This window comes from Rasamsonia emersonii (genome assembly GCF_000968595.1).
Source record: "Rasamsonia emersonii CBS 393.64 chromosome Unknown ctg1118621759968, whole genome shotgun sequence".
NCBI classification, from domain to species: domain Eukaryota; kingdom Fungi; phylum Ascomycota; class Eurotiomycetes; order Eurotiales; family Trichocomaceae; genus Rasamsonia; species Rasamsonia emersonii.
Window position 1 is genome coordinate 209,779 of NW_013563319.1, and position 20,477 is coordinate 230,255.

Here is a 20,477-nt window from a genome sequence, read left to right on the forward strand (position 1 = left end):
TGATCCGCCAGGGCAGTCTCGACTCGCAGAAAGCAAAATCAAATGCGTTGCTTGATATGTTGTTGTTGCTTCTCGTTCTTCTACGTGTCAGCGATGACCCCGCCGGCTGATGGCGACATCATCTGGCTCTTCCTCTGTCATCTGCAGCCTGGCTTAGGTAGGATCGACTCGACTTCTTCTTGCTGAATGAAAGCTATGACCTGTCATCTGACTGATGCCTAGATCCAGAGCCGTGGTCGCTGTTCTGTTCCCCTCAATGAACCAAACATACCATTTCCCTGTTTCCTGCTATTACCTGCGAATCCGGCACTCGATATTAGGTAGGGGGCGATCGTGGGCCCGCCGCGAAATCCCCACCGAACCACTCCCGTTTCGTCCTTAGGGCTCCAGTGCCATTGCTCTTACTTGCAGTGCTTCATCTCCAACTCGCTGCTGTCCAATCGCGAGAGGATGACCGATCGTCAGGAATTACAGGTAGGCACTGCATCTGTCAGACGGAGAGGAATGGCTGCATACGTCTGCGGACCCAAGGTACGGCGTATAGCAAGCAGACACACAGATTGGGTTCTGTTATGGGGTTTGCTCCAGCAGGCATCGCTGACCATTTAGGTCACTGTTTTCCTTTCCAAATGGGATTTTTTTTACGCAGTATGTTCAGCGGGGTACATGGTTTCGTTTCAAAAGACTACATCTGTAAGATCCAGCTGATCGTGGCCAATGATCTTTAATATTTGCTGCCAGGACTCGGGAACAAATCTGTTGATAAGTCTTCGTCGATACTACCTCCCCGCAAGTTACACGTACCGCGATCTGACAGCCCCCCCCCCCCCGTAACGTTCCATTCGACGCCCTGGTCCCATGCCCTATTATATCGGCTCCAGCCTGTACCCCGGTATTTTCCCGCCTCAGGTCGTCTTTTGGCTCGGCAATCTGGTGACAGTAGTGTCGGCCCACCCTTGTCCAGACTCCAGAACCCTGTCTGTGTTCACGCTCCAACTCATCCGATATGGTCAGCGGTCAGCCCCTGGCCAGTCTGGCCAGCCATGAGGTTGGCCGGCTGAATGTGCCAGTGCTGCATGGCCTTGTTTTTTTTTCTGCTGCATGGCTTGTGGGGTATCAGACTACCTTAATTTCTGGTGATCTGGTCCAGGGTGTGGGTGCCTGTCTACATAATCAAGCCATTCGCACCCTTTCCTTCTCATCCAGAAGAAGCACTGCCAGCAGGTCGAGTCGACTGGCTTCTTACGTTCTCCTTCAGCTTGAGCCCGGTGCTCTACAGACTTTATCCTTCCCTTCTTCACTCCTTTGCTGTGCGAGATTTGTGCGGAGGACCCCCGTGCAGTATTTATCTCCGTCCTATCCTTCTGAAACAAGAACCAAACCAAACAAACACAATTGTTTTGTTTTGAAACAATTTCAATTCAAGACATTTGTGTTTATTATATCCGTCAAGATGCGTTCGACTACCCTCCTTTCCGGCCTGGCCGCTTTGGCCCAACTCGGTACTGCGAGCTATGTGCTCTCTGACGACTATGGAAATGGCATGGACTTTTTCAGCAAGTGGACTTTTTTCACTGTAAGTTTTTCTTTTCCTTTTTCTTTTCTTTTCTTTTATTTTCTTTCTTTCTTTCTTTTTTTTTTTACATCCTGATGTTCATCCTATGCTGACGGATCTAGGGTTCTGATCCCACCAATGGCTATGTCACCTACGTGGATCAAGCCACCGCGCAGAGCGCTGGTCTGATCTCGGCCGATGCCAACAACTCGGTCTACATCGGGGTTGACCACACCAACGTCGCCAGCGGTTCCGGCCGTCAGAGCGTCCGGCTGACCAGCATCAACACGTACACGCATGGCTTGATCATTCTGGACCTGGCCCACATGCCGGGTTCGGTGTGTGGGAGCTGGCCAGCTTTGTAAGTCAAGTCCTGTCCAGAACTATTGACTGCATCATATGTATAATATGTGGTATGCTAATTTCAACAGCTGGACGGTGGGCGCGAACTGGCCGAACGGCGGCGAGATCGACATCATCGAAGGCGTCAACCAGCAGACCACCGACGCCATGACCCTGCACACGAGCGACGGCTGCACCATCAACGACTCGGGCTTCACGGGCACGCTGTCGACGTCCAACTGCTACGTCGACGCCCCCGGCCAGAGCAACAACGCCGGGTGCGGCATCGACTCGACGTCTTCGCAGTCGTACGGCGACGGGTTCAACGCCATCGGCGGCGGCGTCTACGCGACCGAATGGACGAGCGACTACATCAAGATCTGGTTCTTCCCCCGCGGAAGCATCCCGTCCGACATCACCAGCGGCAGCCCAGACCCGTCTGGCTGGGGCACGCCCGCCGCTGCGTTCCAGGGCAACTGCGACATTGACTCGCACTTTACTGCGCAGAACATCGTACGCAGTCCTCTACTCATCTCATCTCATCCAGTCATTTGCTAACTGTTCTTCTAGGTCTTCGACATCACCTTCTGCGGCGACTGGGCTGGCAACGTCTGGTCATCGGGCAGCTGCGCCTCCCTGGCGAGCACCTGCAACGCCTACGTGCAGAACAACCCGTCCGCATTCACGGAGACGTACTGGACAATCAACTCGCTGAAGGTGTACGAGGACAACGGGTCCAGCGCACACAACGCGACCCTGCCAGCGACGACATCTAGCCGTCTGCGCCGTAACCGCCGGGCCGTCCGCAGTCACCAGTAGATAGACTCTGTCTGGCTGGCCTCGCCTGCCTAGCCTAGCCTAGCCCTCCCTCTCTCGACGGACGACAGACAAGTGAGTGAGTGAGTGACTCAGCTAGTCTGAGGACATGTACATACATACATACACGTGATATACATACATATGTATATGTATTGTACATGTGCTGGGCACTTGAAACAGACGACACCAAGGGTTGGGATTCCGATTGGCTTTGTTTTCACATTTGTACATTATTTTTCGCCCCCCCCTTTTTTTTTCGCCCTTTTTCTTCTTCGTCACCCCTTCACCACTTCTCGTTCACATTCATATTCACATTTACATTCACATTCGATTCGATTCACATATTCCATTCGTTTCTGGTACGTACTGTACACACGTACAGTACTTACCAACCTTTGTTGCTGAACATATTCTTCTTCTTTTTGGCTTTCTTCTTCTTCTTCTGGAAATCCATCTTATCCATCTTTTTCTTCTTCCAACTTCCAAACAATCCCACCCATCATCCCCACTGAGTACTGTACTGAGTACATACTGGTTACAGTACTATATCTCGCTATGTAGATACCCGTATACCCCCACTCGCTCGCTGAATCAAAAATGAATGAATCGATCGATCGATCAATCAATCAATCAATCAATCAATCCATTATACGTGTGTTTGGTCCTGTCAGTACTATTTATCATCATCATTCAGCCACAATAGTTAAAGTATATACATTATCCAAGTCCAGTACAGTAGGTAAAAACGCCAGCAATGGCATGTACATACATACATGTGTACATGCTTGGTCTATACATATGTATAAGAGACGATTACAGTTTGAACCCCAATTGATCCCTCAAATCATCCGTCAAACGCCCCCATTCCAGCAGTAGTCGGAAAAAGTATATCTCCATGTCTTCCTTCCGCAGCGCTTGCTGCGCCCATTTGCGTCCCTCCTCCGCGATCCATACCCCCTCCGTGTGGTGAGGCACCATCAGGTTGATCGTCTCCTCGTCCTTCTCCACGCTGACCCCCGAAAAGTACGCCAGCGTGCTCCACACATCGTGCAGCCGCAGATCCTGCGGCACAAAGTGCCGCCACGCCGTAATGCGCGAGTCGAACCACTGCCGGAAGAGCGCCGTCTTGAACGGCAGGCTGTAACTCTGCAGGAACGCGTGAAAGCGTCCGCTGAATCCCGCCCCGTCCATGTCGAATAGATACCGGTACTTCCAGTGGTCCTGGAAATCCATCCGCCCCACCGTATGCAGCTCCTGCTCCTGGACCTCGCAGTCCACACATCGTATTGGAGGTTCGGCAATGTGCACGTTGGTGCTGAGGCCAAACTCCTTCCACGGCGCCGTTCCATCCATGATCCGATACTCGTAGCTCTGGTTCTTCCCCGGGCGCATCAGCATCGACACCTTGCTAAACGTATTGTTATTCATCAGATGAGAAAATCGCTGTCGCGTCATGCCTTTCCATTCTCCGTTGATGCTCATGCCTTCTGTCGTTGCGCCGATCCAGAAAAGAGTGTCCTCTTTGTCCGCATACTCCGGGTCCGGGTGCTCGTCCGACGGCGCATATTCCACTTTGTCAACATAATTCCACGGGCTTGGGAATAAGATGTCTCCGAATCCCCGCACACTGCTCTGGCTGAAAAGCGGAACCAGCTGCTGCGAGGCCTTGAAGGATGAAGGGGAGATGAAAAACCCGTGCAGATGGGCCAGGTCAGGCTGATGGCATATATCCGCAGCCAAGTCCCAATCCGACACAAATTGGCCCATAGAATGCGGCCGCACACAGCTCACACATAGATTATGTCGGTCCCACACCCGCGTCGTCCGAGCTTTCGAGGACGGAGGGCAGATGCGACTGACCAGATCCCATATATTTGTAAAAGCCCAATCCGTGAACACGCTATACGGCGTCTGGTCCACCGGTTCAATGGGACCCCATCCAGCTTGTCGATCGATCGACCAGCCGTTGAGAATATCTTCCTCGGGGAGAGCAGTCACCGACTTGGCCTCATTTTTCATCTGCGACATAACCTCCCAGGGCACCACCACCCGAGGCTCGTCGTTGAGGTTGAGGGGTATATCCATATCTGGCAGGTGTTCGACAAAAGGCTCAATCATCTTCGCCGCTGCTTCAACCATCCACGCGTGAGTAGGTTTGATGTCCTCCTGGACTCGAGCAGTACCGTTGCGGATACTGATTGCTGCCACATCATTGAAGGGGTTCGTGACCAATTCATGAGTTAGTTTCCTCAGTTGCTGAGGCGTCAATGCTCGGAATGGCAGGAGATCAGAGTATATCTGATCAAAGTCTTCGATAACCAGCGACGATCGGCTGGTTGCATATTCGTACCACTTGTCAAAGCCTCTGTCCCCAGATCAGCATAGTTTCTTATCGTCAAATTTATTCCGGATGACTTACGGTGGAGGATGTTGTTTGTACCGATGCCTGTATTCCAAAACAGCCTCTTCGAGATTGGTGCTAGTTTTGGCCTGAATCAGCCACAGATCGTGCTGCGACCTACCGTTGTAAATGAGCAGGTCGATTGGTAGCAGTTTTGGATGGTTTGTTTGAATACACGCCACAATCAACCCAAACCCGAACAAAAGGAACACCGCCTTCAGCAACCAGAAAGTCGCAGAAGAGGACACCAGAGGCTCATCTTCGGATATCGCGTTTGCGCTAACAAATAAAGCAGCACTAGCAGAGAGCGTGACGAGAGCGGTGATGGTCAAGGGAACGGAAATATTTGGAAAGGGATGGTCTCCGGTCAACATAATCGATATCAGAGACAGATAGATGGCCACAAAGGCGGTGGACATGGATAGTCCTAGGATGCCATAGCGGGGAATCTAGCTGCGTCTCAGTCGTGACTCAAAACATAGATCCCATTATTGGACACTCACGAGTATAATAGCCGTTGCGCAGAGCAGCGTCACAAACATAGACTGCGCCAAGACAGCTCGATAATAGTGCGAACTCGCGGAAAGCATCCATGCTCGATGTTCCGGGAGAGCAATTAGCGCCACGATGCCGACGATCGTCCAAAAGACGACAACACCCTTTTCTCAGTTTTGGTCAATGCACATGATGGGATTGATTTAAGCGTATTCCAATTCGAATCCAACTTACAAGCAATCCAACCCCCCATTCTATCGGCGCCTCCCTTCCTCTGCTGAGTTTGGAATGCCTCACTGTGCCCAAGAGCTCCGCAGCACAGATCAGGAGAAGGGTATCCAACACCAGGCACAGGATCTTAAACGTTCGTATGCGGAGGGCTAGTTTGGTGACTATAGGACAAATGTACGTTAAGTTGCGGCCATCATGAAAAGACGACACCAGAAGACCGGAAACCATGAGCAGCGCTGCTGGAACCACATAGCGCAGACTACTTCGCAGGAGGAAACGGAAGGGTTTGAAGATTGTTCGCACCGGACCGGAATCGCGCTTGACCGTCTTGCTTCTTTCATGCCGCACATAATCGTAAAGCGAGATTAGAAAAGGGATCCCACTCTACACACGCCCATGTCAACAACCATCTTTCGACACGTTTATCTGCGGGAGCAAGGGCTTACTGCATATCCCGGCCGAGAGCATTCATTATTGAGGGTGATCTGACGAAATAGCTCGACACGGATGCACAGCAGAAAACACGACACGGCAAGCAGAACCCAGGACGTCCAGACGCGGATCCCTTTGACATTCAAAGTGCCTTTCTCTCTGGGAGGATCGGGGAAGGATGTCCGGGCCGTCGAACGTTCGGACGTCTCCGTGAGCGGGATCGAGACATAGGTCTGCGAGCCCGAATCTGCTTCGAAGATGTACGGATAGTATTTAGCCAGGAGCAGAAGGCTTATCCCGGCAATGAAGCACGAAAATACCGCCGAATGCACCGGACGATCTGTTCAGCGGGTCAGCTTGGCCATAATGGCGGATGGGAGCGACAAAAGGCTCACCAAAGACAAAGGTCGTGTCATAAGAAGCGGAAAGGAATATGACGCTGAGAAAGAAGAGGCTTGGAGGGAACTCGCGTTAGTACTCTAGACATGGATCGAGATGGCCGATGTGCGGGGGATAATTGGATCCGCATACCCAACGGAGATTCTCGAGACGTTTTCCTTGGAAATCGCCATGGTCCAGTCCCAAATCGTACGATCATCCAGCAGCCATTCTGTTATAGCGACGATTCAAGTCCGGTCATTTTGCGCCGCATGCCAGGTTCGACGGGCAAAGAACGGATGAGGGAGAGCGACCGGATGGGACACAGCTACGTCTTAGTACTTCGCTACTGGCGGAGTGGCACCCGCGAACGCATCGAGGTAGGCACGGCAGACGCGGAGGGTGGTTCAAGGAGCGTAGCCGGTAGGAGGCAAGTGATTGAACTGCGGAGCTGCCCACGTTTATCAGTGGGGAACGGACGACGTCAACTTGAAGAAAATCGCAATTAATCCGCCAGCCAGGCACCAGGATGGATCCAGGAGAGGAGCAGCTCCGCAGGCGCAGGGGGTAGGTATATAACGGGCATCAGCCTGGCGCTCACGATGGTGGCGCAATACCGAGCACCGGACCCGGCCATTATTATTACTGAGTGCTTGCGTGCAAACCCCTAAGGAACTCCGAACGGGATTGCTGCTTTGTTCCTGATCGAGGCTGTGGGAGTCTGCTGCACGCGGAAGGCACTGATGACGGCTGCGTGGCGGGCGGGATAGTCGCTGCAATTGGTGGACCGCTGCATGAGCTGCGCACGCGTCAGTGCAGCGGAACGCCCGTTGCCCGAAATGGCAGCCAACAAACCATCCATGTGTTTGTCGTTGTTGATGATGCCGCTTTCTACGTTATCAGTCAATCAATCAGACCTATTACGATTCATTGCAGAGCCCAAATGGTGCAAAGGGACACGACCAGCGCTCCTCGACTCTCGTCTTTTCCATCTCCTGTCGTATTCGTCTGACGTGGTGCTGCTTGCACTGTTGACAGGCCCGGATTTACTGTTCTGCCTGCCAAGACTCGCCCCACCGGAAAAAAGAAACGAAGCTTCCCCCGTCAAGAAACGGAGCCAATCACGCGATGCCCTCCTCGATCGAGTCGCACCAATCATCCTGCCCGATTCTGCTCCAGGCGGTGAGTGCCTGCAGGCGGTGACCAGCGGCAGTTCGACCAAAAAAAAATAATCGAGATGAATTTTTGTCGGGACACAGTGAAAGGCAGTTCTTGCTGGAGCTCCTGCCGACAGCACCAGCCCGGAGTGGCGAGCGGTCCCGGTGACTCTTTTCCGGTTTTATGAGGCACCTTTAGGGATCATTCCAACGCGTCTTCTGAGCCTGCCGCGGGTTGAGCGTCAGTCCTTCCCGTTCCTGGCCTCGTGCCCGGAGGGACCTGTGGAAACAATCGGCATCGTGTCGCGCTTGGAGGATTTCGCAAATCTAGCAAGGAGAGCAACATGCCGCGCAAGGCAATCGACTCGCGCATCCCAGCGCTGATCCGAAATGGCGTGCAGGAGAAGAAGCGAAGCTTCTTCGTGGTGGTGGGCGACCGCGCCAAGGATGTCATTGTCCACCTCCACTATATCATGACCAGCGTCGATGTCAAGCAGAACAAATCCGTTCTCTGGGCGTACAAGAAGGAGCTCCTCGGGTTCAGCAGTCATCGCAAGAAGCGCGAGGCGAAGATCAAGAAGGAGATCAAGCGAGGCCTTCGCGAGCCCAACCAGGAGGACCCGTTCGAGCTCTTCATCAGCTTGAACCAGATTCGCTATGTCTACTACAAGGAGACCGACAAGATCTTGGGAAACACATACGGAATGTGCATTCTTCAGGATTTCGAAGCCATCACGCCGAACCTGCTGGCCCGGACCATCGAGACCGTCGAAGGTGGTGGTCTCGTGCTCCTCCTGCTCAAGGGAATGAAGAGTCTCAAGCAGCTCTATACCTTGTCCATGGACATCCACTCTCGCTACCGCACTGAAGCTCACAACGATGTGGTCGCCCGGTTTAACGAACGATTCATTCTGTCCCTGGGAAGCTGCGAGTCGTGTCTGGTGGTGGATGACGAGCTGAACGTGTTGCCCATTTCGGGCGGGAAGAACGTCAAACCCCTTCCACCCCCTGATCCCACCGAGGAAGGCAAATCGGGCGCGCAGAAAGAGCTGCAGGAGATCAAGGACAGTCTGGCGGACTCGCAGCCGGTGGGTTCGTTGATCACCCTCGCGAGAACGGTCGATCAGGCCAAGGCGCTCCTCACCTTCGTCGACGCGATTGCCGAGAAGACATTGCGGAGTACTGTCACTCTAACGGCGGCTCGAGGACGTGGAAAATCGGCCGCCCTGGGGGTGGCGATTGCCGCCGCCGTGGCCCACGGATACAGCAACATCTTCGTCACATCCCCCAGCCCGGAAAACTTGAAAACGCTATTCGAGTTTGTATTCAAGGGATTTGACGCCCTGGGATACCTCGACCACGTCGACTATACCATCCTCCAATCGACCAACCCAGCATTCAACAAGGCTATTGTCCGGGTCAACATTCACCGCAACCACCGTCAGACCATCCAGTACATCCAGCCTCAGGACGCCTACGTATTGGGGCAAGCGGAGCTCCTTGTCATCGATGAGGCAGCCGCGATCCCATTGCCCCTGGTGCGGAAGCTTCTCGGGCCCTATCTCGTGTTTATGGCTTCGACAATCAACGGATACGAGGGCACGGGTCGGTCCCTCTCGCTGAAACTCATCCAACAGCTCCGAGAGCAGGCACGAGGAGTGAAGAACGCACCGGATGACACCGATATTGCCGATCGGGCAACGGGTAAGCCGACCAAGAATGGAGAAAAAGGCGTCGGCGGCCGGACGTTGAGAGAGATCACCCTGTCGGAACCGATCCGATATGCTCCTGGCGATGCTGTGGAGAAGTGGTTGAACAAACTTCTTTGCCTGGATGCGACGCTTCCGAAGTCGAAGATGAACACGCAGGGCACTCCCCATCCGTCCCAGTGTCAACTCCTTTACGTGAACCGAGATACCCTGTTCTCGTTCCACCCTGTGTCCGAGAAATTCCTCCAACAAATGATGGCTCTGTATGTAGCCAGTCATTACAAGAATTCGCCGAATGATCTCCAGTTGATGAGCGACGCTCCCGCCCACCAGCTTTTCGTCCTCGTCCCACCGATCGATGAGGATGCGACCAAGTTGCCAGAGCCGCTGTGTGTCATCCAAGTCGCGTTGGAGGGACGCATCAGTCGGGAGAGTGTCCTCAACAGCCTCAGTCGGGGTCAACGAGCGGGCGGTGACCTGATTCCCTGGCTGGTCAGTCAGCAGTTCCAAGACGAAGACTTTGCCTCTCTTTCAGGAGCCCGAATCGTGCGGATCGCCACGAACCCGGACTATCTGAACATGGGCTACGGATCCCGCGCGTTGGAACTCTTGATCGACTTCTATGAAGGCAAGTTCATGAGCTTGGATGAGAATGCTACGTATCCGTCTGAAGAAATGGTCCGAGTCACGGACGAAGAACTCGAGAATGCCAATCTCTTGGATGACAACATCCATGTCCGGGACATCCATTCCATGCCTCCGCTCTTTACCAAGCTATCTGAACGACGGCCGGACTCTCTTGACTACATCGGAGTTAGCTATGGCCTGACGCCATCTCTCCACAAGTTCTGGAAACGTGCGGCCTTCGCACCCGTTTACCTTCGTCAGACTCCCAACGAGCTGACGGGTGAGCATTCGTGCGTGATGCTTCGGGCACTGTCTACGGGCTCGAGCGACAGCAGCTGGCTCGGCGCGTTTGCAAGGGATTTCCACAAGCGTTTCCTGTCGCTTCTTTCCTACCAGTTCAAGGAATTCCCTTCGGTTCTCTCTCTCAGTATCTGCGAGTCCGCCACGGCAGGGTCGAAATCGGATCCATCGTTTGCCCCGTCACCGCTGACCAAGTCCGATCTGGATGCTGCATTCTCGCCATTCGACCTCAAGCGCCTCGACAGCTACGCGAACAACATGCTCGACTACCATGTCATCCTCGATATGATTCCGACTATTGCCGAGTTTTATTTCCTGGGTCGTCTCCAGGGCAAGGTGAACCTTTCCGGCGTCCAGCAGTCAATCCTCCTTGCGGTAGGCCTCCAGCGGAAGAACATCGACGACCTGGAAAAGGAGTTGAATCTGCCATCCTCCCAGCTCTTGGCGATGTTTATCAAGATCATTCGAAAGGTCTCCACGTATTTCCGATCCGTGGTTGAAGGCGCGGTTGCAGAGACGCTGCCGCCGGAGCGGCCAGTGGGAGTGGAGGCCGCGGGGGCCCATGACGATGACGCGGTTGACGAACGGTTCCGGCCGCTAGACGCGGACCTGAACGAGGAACTTCGCGAAGGCGGACAACAAGTCGACGAGGAGCTAAGGGAGAAGCAACGGGCGTTAATTGATGCGCTCCCACTAGAACAGTAAGTACACCCCCAGAGACCCATACTATCACTACTACTGCAGTTTGTCACGTTGGCAAAAAGCAGTGCAGCTAATTTCCAGCCTACAGATACGAGATTGAGAACGGGGACGCAGCCTGGGAAGAAGCAGAGAAACAGATCCGTCAGGGAGGCGCATCGACCGTGAGCGTCAAGTCGTCGAAGCCGGCAAAGCGCAAGGCGGGAGAGACGGCGCGAGAGATCTACGAGAAGGAAATCGAGTCCAAGATCCAGAAGAAGATCAAGAAAGGTACAGAGGGGAAGAGGAGGGGATGAATAAATTATCCCCTTTAAAAGGGGCATATTTCTTTTCTTTGACCTTTGCATTTAAAAGAATGGTGTGGTGTTGTGCGGTGTGGTGTGGTATTATTCATGAGGGTGCAAACAAAAAAGAAAAGGAGCATTTGGGCACGTCATGCATGTCATTGGATGCTTTAGCCTTTAGCCTTCTTTCTGTTGGCTGTATATGTATATATCCATTTGGTATACACCATCCTATGAAGTGTGATGTATTATGTCACTGCATCTTCAAGTCATGAGGTCCGTATGCAGGCTTATGAAAACATGAGTAGATTTAAGGAGGATAAAAGGATGAACTCAATGACTACGTTCTGTCATGGTTCCTTACTTGGTACATGAATAACAATAGCAATTAACGAACTCCTAGCCTAGTTCCATGCCTAGATATTTTTTTTGCCCCCCTCCGAATGAAAATAAATAAACCTGACAATCATAATATTACAAGCTTGTCTCGTCACAACTCGTCGTGCTCAACCTCTTCCTTCTTCTTCTCCTCCTCCTCCTGCTTCTCCTCCTCCTGCTTCTCCTCCTCTTGCTTTTCCTCCTCTTGCTTCTCCGCCTCGTCCTTCTCTTCGACGATGACACCCTCAGGCAACTTGTTCTTATGACCTTCGCCTAGCCTGATCGCGTCGACCCAGGCCTCGATCTTAGCAACTCTATAGTCGCTTTTTCCGCAGGCTCGTACCGCCGCCACCAGCCTCGTCGTCCGTTTAGCGCGATGATCTCCACTGCCGTCTCCTCGGAAAGACCAAGCTGGTTCCGTAAGGTCTTGGATCCCGTGTTGATCGCAGGGACGCTGTAGAAAGGAAGGCGGTGCTGCGAGAGCTTGTGTGCGAGTTCCGACGAGCTGGCCAGAGCTTCCTTCGCCGGGCCTGGGAGGTCAGCGTCGGGTGACTCGGTCGCAGGAAGAAGCACCAGGACGCAGGTGCCGGACTTGGAGGTCAGGCAGGTTGATTCGAGAGCTTCATAGGTAGGGAGCTGGTCGAGCTCAGGTGCCTTGACTGGCACCTGAGCCGGCTTCTCATCCTCAGGGACGTCAACGATGGGCTCCGTTGACTGGGTTGGCTTGGCGTTCCCGCGAACGACAGACGAGGTCGAGCTAGTGGAGGACTTCTTAGATGCCTTAGACGTAGAGGCAGGAGCCGGATCGGGGTTGGGTTGCGCAGCCTGACTGAGAAACTCCACCATGGGCTTCTTCTTCAGTTCCCCCTCATAGACGACCGGCTCCGCCTCACCGCCAGGAAGGAGAATCAGCGTTGGGAACGAGGTGATCCCGAACTTCTCCACCGCGCCGGATTCCTTGTTGCGGATCTGAGCGAACTTGATCCCTCCCAGGAAATCGATCGCCAGAGATCGCAGAAGAGCACTGGTAGTCCCCTTCTCTGTAAACAGGATGGCCTTGGGCTTGTCATCCTCGGATAGCCAGGCCTGGAAGTCCTTGTCCGTGAGCCTCTTGACGTGGTTCGGAATCCGTTCCACCACCGCATCCACTATAGCTTTTGCGCTCCTCGGGCCTTGGTAGTCTTCCACCCGCGGCTTGCCGGGCTTCTTGGAAGGGGTTACGATCTTCAGCGTCGGGAACCCTTGGATGCCCATCTGCCCGCAGAACGGTTTGTTTGCGTCATCGTCGCAGTTGACGGCGGCTACTTTGGCCAGGCCCTCCAGGTTTTTGGCTACCTTCTCATACGCCGGCTTCAGATTCTGGCAGTGACCGCACCATGGGGCATAGAATCTGAGATAATGTGTCAATGTCAATAGCTAGGACGGGGGCGCGCGTTTCAGGGGAAGATAGAGAAGGGAGCGGCATCTTACTCTACAATCTGTGTATATCAGAGTTAGCCAGAGCATTCAACACGGGGAGTTAGGTATCTTACAGAAGTATAGTTTGATTTGGCAATCAGCGAATCGTAGGTCTTGTGATCGACCTGCAAAACAGGAGAGTTCTTAGTATACAGATTTGCGCTGGCTGTTGGCAGCACTCCCAAGAGGGAGGCAAGCAGTGCCAACGCGAGATTGCTGTGCATTCTGGCAAGGAAAAATGAGAGTAAAGCCGTTAGTCGATCAATACGGAGCTATGTCAAGCTAGATATTCATCACGAGTTCATAGCTGTCAGAAATACGCTCGATACCTTGAGGTATGCGTGGCCTTTATCAGTCTGTCTCGAGCTTAGAGCAAGGTGTCCTGAAGCTCTTGGCAGCTGATCGGAGAACTGCGGGGAACCTTAACTTTGATGCAAACAGGAAGATAATCTTGATTGATCCTTCCACCATCGCTTCAGATCCTCCTGCAAGGGCTTTTTCTTAGCGAAAAGAGTTCATACTTTACTGATGAACATATGCCGCTAACGCCACATACCGAATATCAACGCCTCTCATGATTCCCCATCAATCTCTCCCGCCAGGAGCTCCCCCGCAGAGGCAATGGCCGCGGAGACAGATGAGACAGCAACGAGACAATGTCCTGTCCAGACAAAGGACATCCCATTTCTACCGGAAGAGCTCTTTCACATGATTCTAAGTTATCTTGACCCCGTGGATGTGGTTCGTTGCCGTCGTGTCTCCCGATCCTGGTCCGATGCCTTTGGGAACCCCCGAAGCCTCGTTCCGTTGCTGAAGCGGACATTTCCCCGGGCAAGAGAGGTGAGAAAGCTGGCGCAGGATGGCGCATTCGATAATCCGGATTTGACATCAGAAGGTAACATTCGCTTTTGGCGGAATACGTTCGATCAGGTCGCTGCCAGATACTACCATCTGGCCCGTGGCAAACCTCGTTCAGTTCAGAAGTTCCGACTATGCGGAGAATTCGCCCTTGGCTCCCTGCAGTTATTCCAGGTGATGCCGTGGGATCACCATTCCAGCCATTATCCCGAGTGGGGAGAATTAATGTTTAAGCATGCCTTTTGGACATATGAAGACGGGCTCGTGGTCTTTCCCAGCGAAGAAGACCGGAGCCTCGTGCTCTTGGATTTAGAGACGGGGGAAACATTCATGGTTCCATTCGTACTCACCGATAAAGTCATTCGACGAATTCGTCTGCAGGACAGACTTTTGGTTATTGAGTGGGCAGAGCCGGAGGCCTTCCACTGGCTGAACGACAGCGACGGTGTGCACCGTCACTTTGCTACATCTTTTGACTTGTACAAGTATGGTCGAGGCTGGGATATTATTTTCCGCAACGAGTGGAAAATCATGTTCCTTGGCCATCCACTGGGCGAGAGGGATCGCTTTTTCTCCGCACATAGTAAAAATTACTATACCATCTATGCGTGGCAGCCCAACCGCAGTCTTTACACTGCCGACGAGGACGCTCCCATTGAGTCACTGTTTGTCTGGGACATCTCCAAAGCGTCTTCCTACCGACCGTCCCTGGATCCAACCGGTCGAATGAGAGATGCATTTGGAGATGAAGGCCCTACGATCGTCGCCCGCTTCAGCTTCCGAGAACTGGGCTTTTACTCCGTTCGACAGAGGGGCTCACCGGCCATCATGAGACTGGACATCAACAGCGAAGCAAAAACGGTAGACATCACCGAAGTCACCTATACCGGGTCTCCCATCGGCCGCAACTCCTACAACCCTCTGGAATGGACATGCCGAGTTCAGACGACCAGCATACCTTTCATCGGACACGGGCCATGCTGGCGCCGCGATGCGGGCGTGGTTTTTCCCCCGTACCGTGGAAACAGCTGCATGGAGATCCCTCCTCTGTCAATGACAGGCCACCTCCCTTGGTACCTGGGCGTGTACGAGGCGACCGACAAGGACGCCCAGGTGTCATTCTATCTCCGATACTGCCATAGCAGCGTCTCGGAAGAAGGGAAATTCTCAGCGCGATTAGCCTTGACGATCCGCACCCCTCACTCCGAGACCACGCTGAGCGACACCGCTAGCGCCGCGCTCTCCGAGAAGGGGAAAATCTGCGGCGACGAGAGATTCGTTGTCGGTGAGAACGACAGTGGAGAACTCGTCGTATATCGGTTTTGATTTGATTAGCTGTCGATCTATCTGATAAATAGGTAGATGGATAGCCGATAGATAGATAGATGGTTGATGTAGAGACGGACATAGTAACTATGTATATTTATCTAGCCGTCGGTATCGGGTATATGTATGTACATGTACATATACTTCCACGAAAGAAATGTCGATATTACTTCATTACCGATCAGGCTCTGTCCATTACTGATTTCAAACGTCCAATATCAGCTTACACTTCGCAAAAGAAGAGAAGTTTTTACGGCAGAATTCCTGTAGAAGGTAGACTTTCTGGGATAGATAGAGAATAAAATCCACTGTTGAATTATTATTGTAACCTGTCGTAAGAACTCATACATTCATCGTCTGTGACGCCAGCCAAATTCATAAAAGAAAGTAAAAAGCAGAGGATTAAAAAAAAGAGGTGTATCAATCAGTATTTCCCTGTTCACATAACTTGTGCCCACATCAGTAATAGAGCAGTATATCCACATGAAGCATGTTCTCTGGGATATCATTCTTTCAGTACGTCCATCTTTACCTCTTTTGGAAAGCCATTCATTCAAAAACGCACAGAGCCAATCAATCAATCCCACTGATTTCTCTGTCACGCCGGCTTGTGATATTTGCAGCTGACACATGCCCTAGCTCCACAGCTTTGACACGTCAACATGTAAATCGGCAGCCAGCGCTGACAAACATCGCACTCTTCGACGTCAAATGTCTTCTTCCAACGTCCCAGGTGACGACAGGTGTCTGGTCCATTTGCAAAATTGGCCACCTCGGTTGGCTCCGCCCCTGGGAAGCCCTGACGCTGCTCCTCGAACCAGCCCTGGAGCGATTCCAGGACGAAGCCGGTCATTTCAACATGGAGGTCGTTGATATTGTAGCGACCGTTGGGGTCAGCGAGTTTGTACCGAAAGAAAGGAACCAGGGTTTCGAGAAGAGGGCCGAGGTTAGTGTCTGGCTCACTTTGTTGGTTATCACCCCTAGTGTTACTTGTTTCAACTGTAGAAAAGCTGGCAGAGTCGTCACACCTGACACGTTGCTTTTCTTCTTCTTTGCTGTCCTCGTCATCTGTGTCATCCTGCAGGGAATTGTCAAAGCCGGAGTGGCTTTTCGCACCTCTTTCGTCGAAGTCTGCGATTCTAATTTCAATCCTGCCACTGTAATCGGAGCTTTCATCATCTGCAGGATGATCAGGTCCCAGGAATTCTTCATTGCTTTCTGAGCATGAGACCGAGTCCTCTGTATATGCCTCATTCTGCTCTCTCTCTTCCTGTTTCATTTCTTCTTCGTCACGAAGCACGCGAGCTCTCATGGCTTCCATACGCCTGGCTCGTGCCTCCTCTTCTCTCCGGCGCTGAGCTTCACGCTCAAGCTTGCGTCGTTTCTCCTCTTCCATTTTCCGTCTTTCCTCTTCACGCTCCCGCTCTTCTTCCTCGCGTCTCCATTTCGCATCTTCTTCATACCACGCATCCCACAGTGGCCATCCATCAGGAACATTTTCATAAGTCCTGAATTGGGGAATTATATACGTGGGCCTGTTAGCGTTGATGTAATTGTCATGCAACTCGCGTTTGATAGGATCACGGAGGACTTCGATCGCTTCTAGTATCTATAAACGCCTGAATCAGAACTGCAAAGCTCAGAGAGAGGAAGAAGCTATGCATATTGAGCTAGGGACATTGCAGACCTTCCGAAACTGCGCCACAGCGCTTGTTTCACCGCCAGCCTTATCAGGATGGTATTTGAGGGCGAGCTTCTTGTAGGCGCTGTTGATATCTTTGAGAGACGCATTCTGGGCGACGCCCAGGATTTCGTAATAATTGACCATTTTCAGTTCTCGATGTAATCGGGTCCTCTTAGTCCTCTTTATGACGGCAGGACAGTCAACGTCTTGACAGAAAGAGCTGAATGGTCACACATAAAGACAAGCAAAATCAAAGACAGAGTGGAAGGTTATTTTCAAGATATTTCTGCCTCCCTTACATCAATAGATATCTGAAGACAATAGAATTTGTCTAGAGAGTAGGTGGAAGAGACCAGACTGCGATATTGCCGAGCCTGGGAAACCACAAGGGAAGTGAGTTGTCTCGGCGATGATTGCTCAACTCCCAGAATAGAAGGAAACAGCCGTCAGGCATTTACAGTCTAACTGGATATGTGTTGAGGACAGTGTGAATTGAGGGCTGATGGTAGTAACTGTAGTTCAGTCATTCACTGCAGAAGAATGTCACCTGAGACGAAAGGAGATGCCAGTCCAGACACATTCAGTTAATTGGAAGTAAACAGTCACTACCTTCCCAAGATTGGAAACGACAGGTGCTTGGGCACCTAGCAGGAAAGTGGTTTCACGTGTCTTGCGTGCGTTTGCACCAACTCACAGGGAGCCTTGCCATCTGGCAGGATTAGCAATGGTCATTTACTGCAGATGGCCATATATATACTCTGCTTTGTCCGAATCTCTTATTAGGAATGCCACAGCGCAGAGAAAAAAAATATTCTCCTCATCCCCTCTTATTCCCCTAGATCAAGCCGTCTAGATGCAGTCTTCCCGAGATTATCAAATATGGAGCCCAAGCATTCCCTTCCACCCAACTACACTTAACCAGCAGCAGAGCATAAAACGAACCAAACTAAGAGAGCAATTGGACGTCTATTTGAAGGAATTTTGTGATTCAAGTAAGGAAAAATGTCGACGGACTAAGTATATCGAGGAAGAAACCGTGACTATAGAAACACAGGATGGATTGAAACTGGTTTTACATGCCTGAAGAAGGGTCTAGACATTTATATGGACAAGTCTATGTTCAAGACCACTCCCTCCCAGCGACATCAGGTGGACAGTTTAGGACATGTCTTCACTGGCGGTGGCACCGGTGATAATCTCGACCAGTTCGCCAGTAATGGCGGCCTGACGCTGTCGGTTGTACAGAATCTGGAACCTGGAAGGAGTCAGAACGGAAATCCTGGAGAATATAAGTAAGAGAACTACATACTTCTGAATCATGTCACCGGCGTTCTTGGAAGCGTTCTGTAACTAATTGTTAGTGACACGACTCCAAAGGATTCGATTTGGGATGCTATGGTCAAACTTGCCTCCATGGCATTGCGACGGGCCTGCAGTTTTAGTTAGCAAGTCATCCTGCAATAATCGCTCTGGAAGTCTTCCTTACCGAAATCTCGCAAGCATGTCCTTCGGCCAGAGCCCAGAACAAGCTGTTAGCGAGAGCGTACTCACGCAGGTTGGCAAGAACCTCGTCGCCAATCTCGAAAGCGGAGATGTTGGCTGTTGGGGAACAGCTGTCAGTAGGTGGTCTTGGAGAGAAAATGGCAAGCGGAAAAAAGACTTACGAGAGTTGGTGATGGCTTCCTCGGAGTAAGCCTCAACGACGGCAGGCTCGTAACTCTGAGCGTTGATGAACCTGTTGTAGATAATCTTGACGCTGGCATAGTCGGTGGGGAGCAGAGCGATCTGGTCCGCAATGGCCTGGGCGTCCGCGAAGGTGGGAATGTCCTTGCAGACATTGGAGAAGCTCAGGACGATGTTCTGGGCGTTCGTCCGGCTAAGCTGGGCCTTGGCCTTCTCTCCCAGCACCACGATATCGGCACCTTCGTTCTCGGCCATGATTCTGCGAGTCGCCTTGCTGAGACCGGAGTGGATACCACCGCAAAGACCCTTGTCGGAACTGGCGACGACCAAAAGAGTCTTCTTGCCGTCCAGAGCCTTGGTCTCAGCGTTCTCGAAGACGGTGTTGGACGTCTGTCCGTAAACACGAGACTCCTCCATGGCCTTCTGGGCACGAGTCAGACGCGTGGAAGCGACGATCTTCATGGTGTTGGTGATCTTTTCGATGTTCTTGATGGACTTCAGGCGGCCCTCAATTTCACGCAGAGTCGCGAAGTTGGCGGCATTCGGCGGAGCAGTACTTGGAGAATCAGCAATTGACTCGATATTTTTCAGGTACACTTGATCTCGACGGGTCGCTCTCCGCGAATCCGGGGATGCGCACCGCACTGCTACGATGACCATGCGGCTTCCGTTGAGCAGAGACTTACCGAGAGATGGCGGCACTGCCGGCCCTGAGGGCCGGGCGGACGGCACGAGACAGCATGGCGTGAGGAAAGGAGGGTAGTCAGAAGGACGAAAGATTCGTCGACAGCAGCTGCAGAGAGGGGGCAGCCTGGACAATTGATGCCAATGCCTCGGAGAGGGGATTTCTCGCAGGCGAGGTCGTCACCGTGGTTTCTTCCGGCTGTCGGGAGTAGGGATGGGCTGGCGGCGCTAAGCCCGAAGAGGCAAAAAGACTCCGGCGGCGGCAGACACCCAGCGCGCAGGTCACGGGACCGCATGCCGGCCAACAGGAACGTGCGCCCCTATGCTTCAGGCATCAAGGCAGCCACTCGACCAGACGCCAGTTGGCCAAGACTGGCGAGGAAGCCGAGATCGCCTCAGCGGCGTCGGGTTATTTGAGGTCCAGCTGCCTCTACGCATCCAGCACTGTCCCTTCACTTCTGTTCAACCCCCGTCGTCTCCTTTCACTCGTCCAACACCTCACTCCTGGCCCCCATTCATCCCCTTCCGTCTTTTCTTTCCTTTGTCTTTCTTTCTCCTGTTTCTCCCGGCGTTCTTTGGGCTCAATTAGAGTTTACTGTGCCAAGATTGCCTTACCTTCTTCACTCCTCTATCGAGTGCCGTCTGCACTTCTGTCACGAATCTGGCGCCCATATCCACTTCCTCGTTACTCTCCGCAGTGCCTACCTATCGTACGCCACATCTCAGTCCCACCCCTCCGAGCAATGAGCTCCTCTGACGAGGACACCCCGCTCGTAAAGGCCAACGGCCGCTCTTCGGGTGAGTCCTCTTTGTGGCCACTGTTTCGCCTCAGTCGAAGACCATTCCTGCATCATGTAACTCTCTTCTCGACCAACCTTTTCCTTCCTGTTTGACTTGAGTGTTATTCTTCCGTTAGAGTTTGCGTCTGCTCCGAAGTGTCATGAGCTCACTGACTAATCCATCGTCTTTTCGATAGG

General features: G+C 52.5%; 7 protein-coding genes across 7 annotated transcripts; 3 read left to right on the plus strand and 4 right to left on the minus strand.

The window, feature by feature from the left end:
• Positions 1–1,453: 1,453 nt before the first annotated feature.
• On the plus strand, positions 1,454–2,716 carry T310_0940 (Endo-1,3(4)-beta-glucanase; the record flags this gene model as incomplete). Its single annotated transcript, XM_013476233.1, has 4 exons — positions 1,454–1,576; positions 1,678–1,916; positions 1,987–2,410; positions 2,468–2,716. 4 exons carry the CDS (start codon positions 1,454–1,456, stop codon positions 2,714–2,716), a joined length of 1,035 nt encoding a protein of 344 aa, XP_013331687.1.
• An 813-nt stretch (positions 2,717–3,529) lies between these two features.
• Positions 3,530–6,847, minus strand: T310_0941 (Capsular associated protein; the record flags this gene model as incomplete). Its single annotated transcript, XM_013476234.1, has 7 exons — positions 3,530–5,081; positions 5,136–5,566; positions 5,621–5,776; positions 5,847–6,227; positions 6,290–6,522; positions 6,596–6,714; positions 6,807–6,847. 7 exons carry the CDS (start codon positions 6,845–6,847, stop codon positions 3,530–3,532), a joined length of 2,913 nt encoding a protein of 970 aa, XP_013331688.1.
• A 645-nt stretch (positions 6,848–7,492) lies between these two features.
• Positions 7,493–11,441, plus strand: T310_0942 (Nucleolar ATPase Kre33; the record flags this gene model as incomplete). Its single annotated transcript, XM_013476235.1, has 3 exons — positions 7,493–7,835; positions 8,057–11,147; positions 11,237–11,441. 3 exons carry the CDS (start codon positions 7,493–7,495, stop codon positions 11,439–11,441), a joined length of 3,639 nt encoding a protein of 1,212 aa, XP_013331689.1.
• Positions 11,442–11,919: 478 nt separating this feature from the next.
• T310_0943 (Disulfide isomerase) lies at positions 11,920–13,489 on the minus strand (the record flags this gene model as incomplete). The annotated part of the gene is made up of 4 exons (XM_013476236.1): positions 11,920–12,121; positions 12,151–13,197; positions 13,278–13,285; positions 13,340–13,489. The coding sequence occupies 4 exons, from the start codon at positions 13,487–13,489 to the stop codon at positions 11,920–11,922; spliced, it is 1,407 nt and encodes a 468-aa protein (XP_013331690.1).
• Positions 13,490–13,886: 397 nt separating this feature from the next.
• T310_0944 (F-box domain protein) lies at positions 13,887–15,449 on the plus strand (the record flags this gene model as incomplete). The annotated part of the gene is made up of 1 exon (XM_013476237.1): positions 13,887–15,449. One exon carries the CDS (start codon positions 13,887–13,889, stop codon positions 15,447–15,449), a length of 1,563 nt encoding a protein of 520 aa, XP_013331691.1.
• Positions 15,450–16,047: 598 nt separating this feature from the next.
• On the minus strand, positions 16,048–17,277 carry T310_0945 (Uncharacterized protein; the record flags this gene model as incomplete). The annotated part of the gene is made up of 2 exons (XM_013476238.1): positions 16,048–17,058; positions 17,137–17,277. 2 exons carry the CDS (start codon positions 17,275–17,277, stop codon positions 16,048–16,050), a joined length of 1,152 nt encoding a protein of 383 aa, XP_013331692.1.
• A 1,014-nt stretch (positions 17,278–18,291) lies between these two features.
• On the minus strand, positions 18,292–19,796 carry T310_0946 (ATP synthase gamma chain; the record flags this gene model as incomplete). The annotated part of the gene is made up of 5 exons (XM_013476239.1): positions 18,292–18,412; positions 18,443–18,477; positions 18,620–18,732; positions 18,798–19,392; positions 19,503–19,796. The coding sequence occupies 5 exons, from the start codon at positions 19,794–19,796 to the stop codon at positions 18,292–18,294; spliced, it is 1,158 nt and encodes a 385-aa protein (XP_013331693.1).
• Positions 19,797–20,477: the final 681 nt, after the last annotated feature.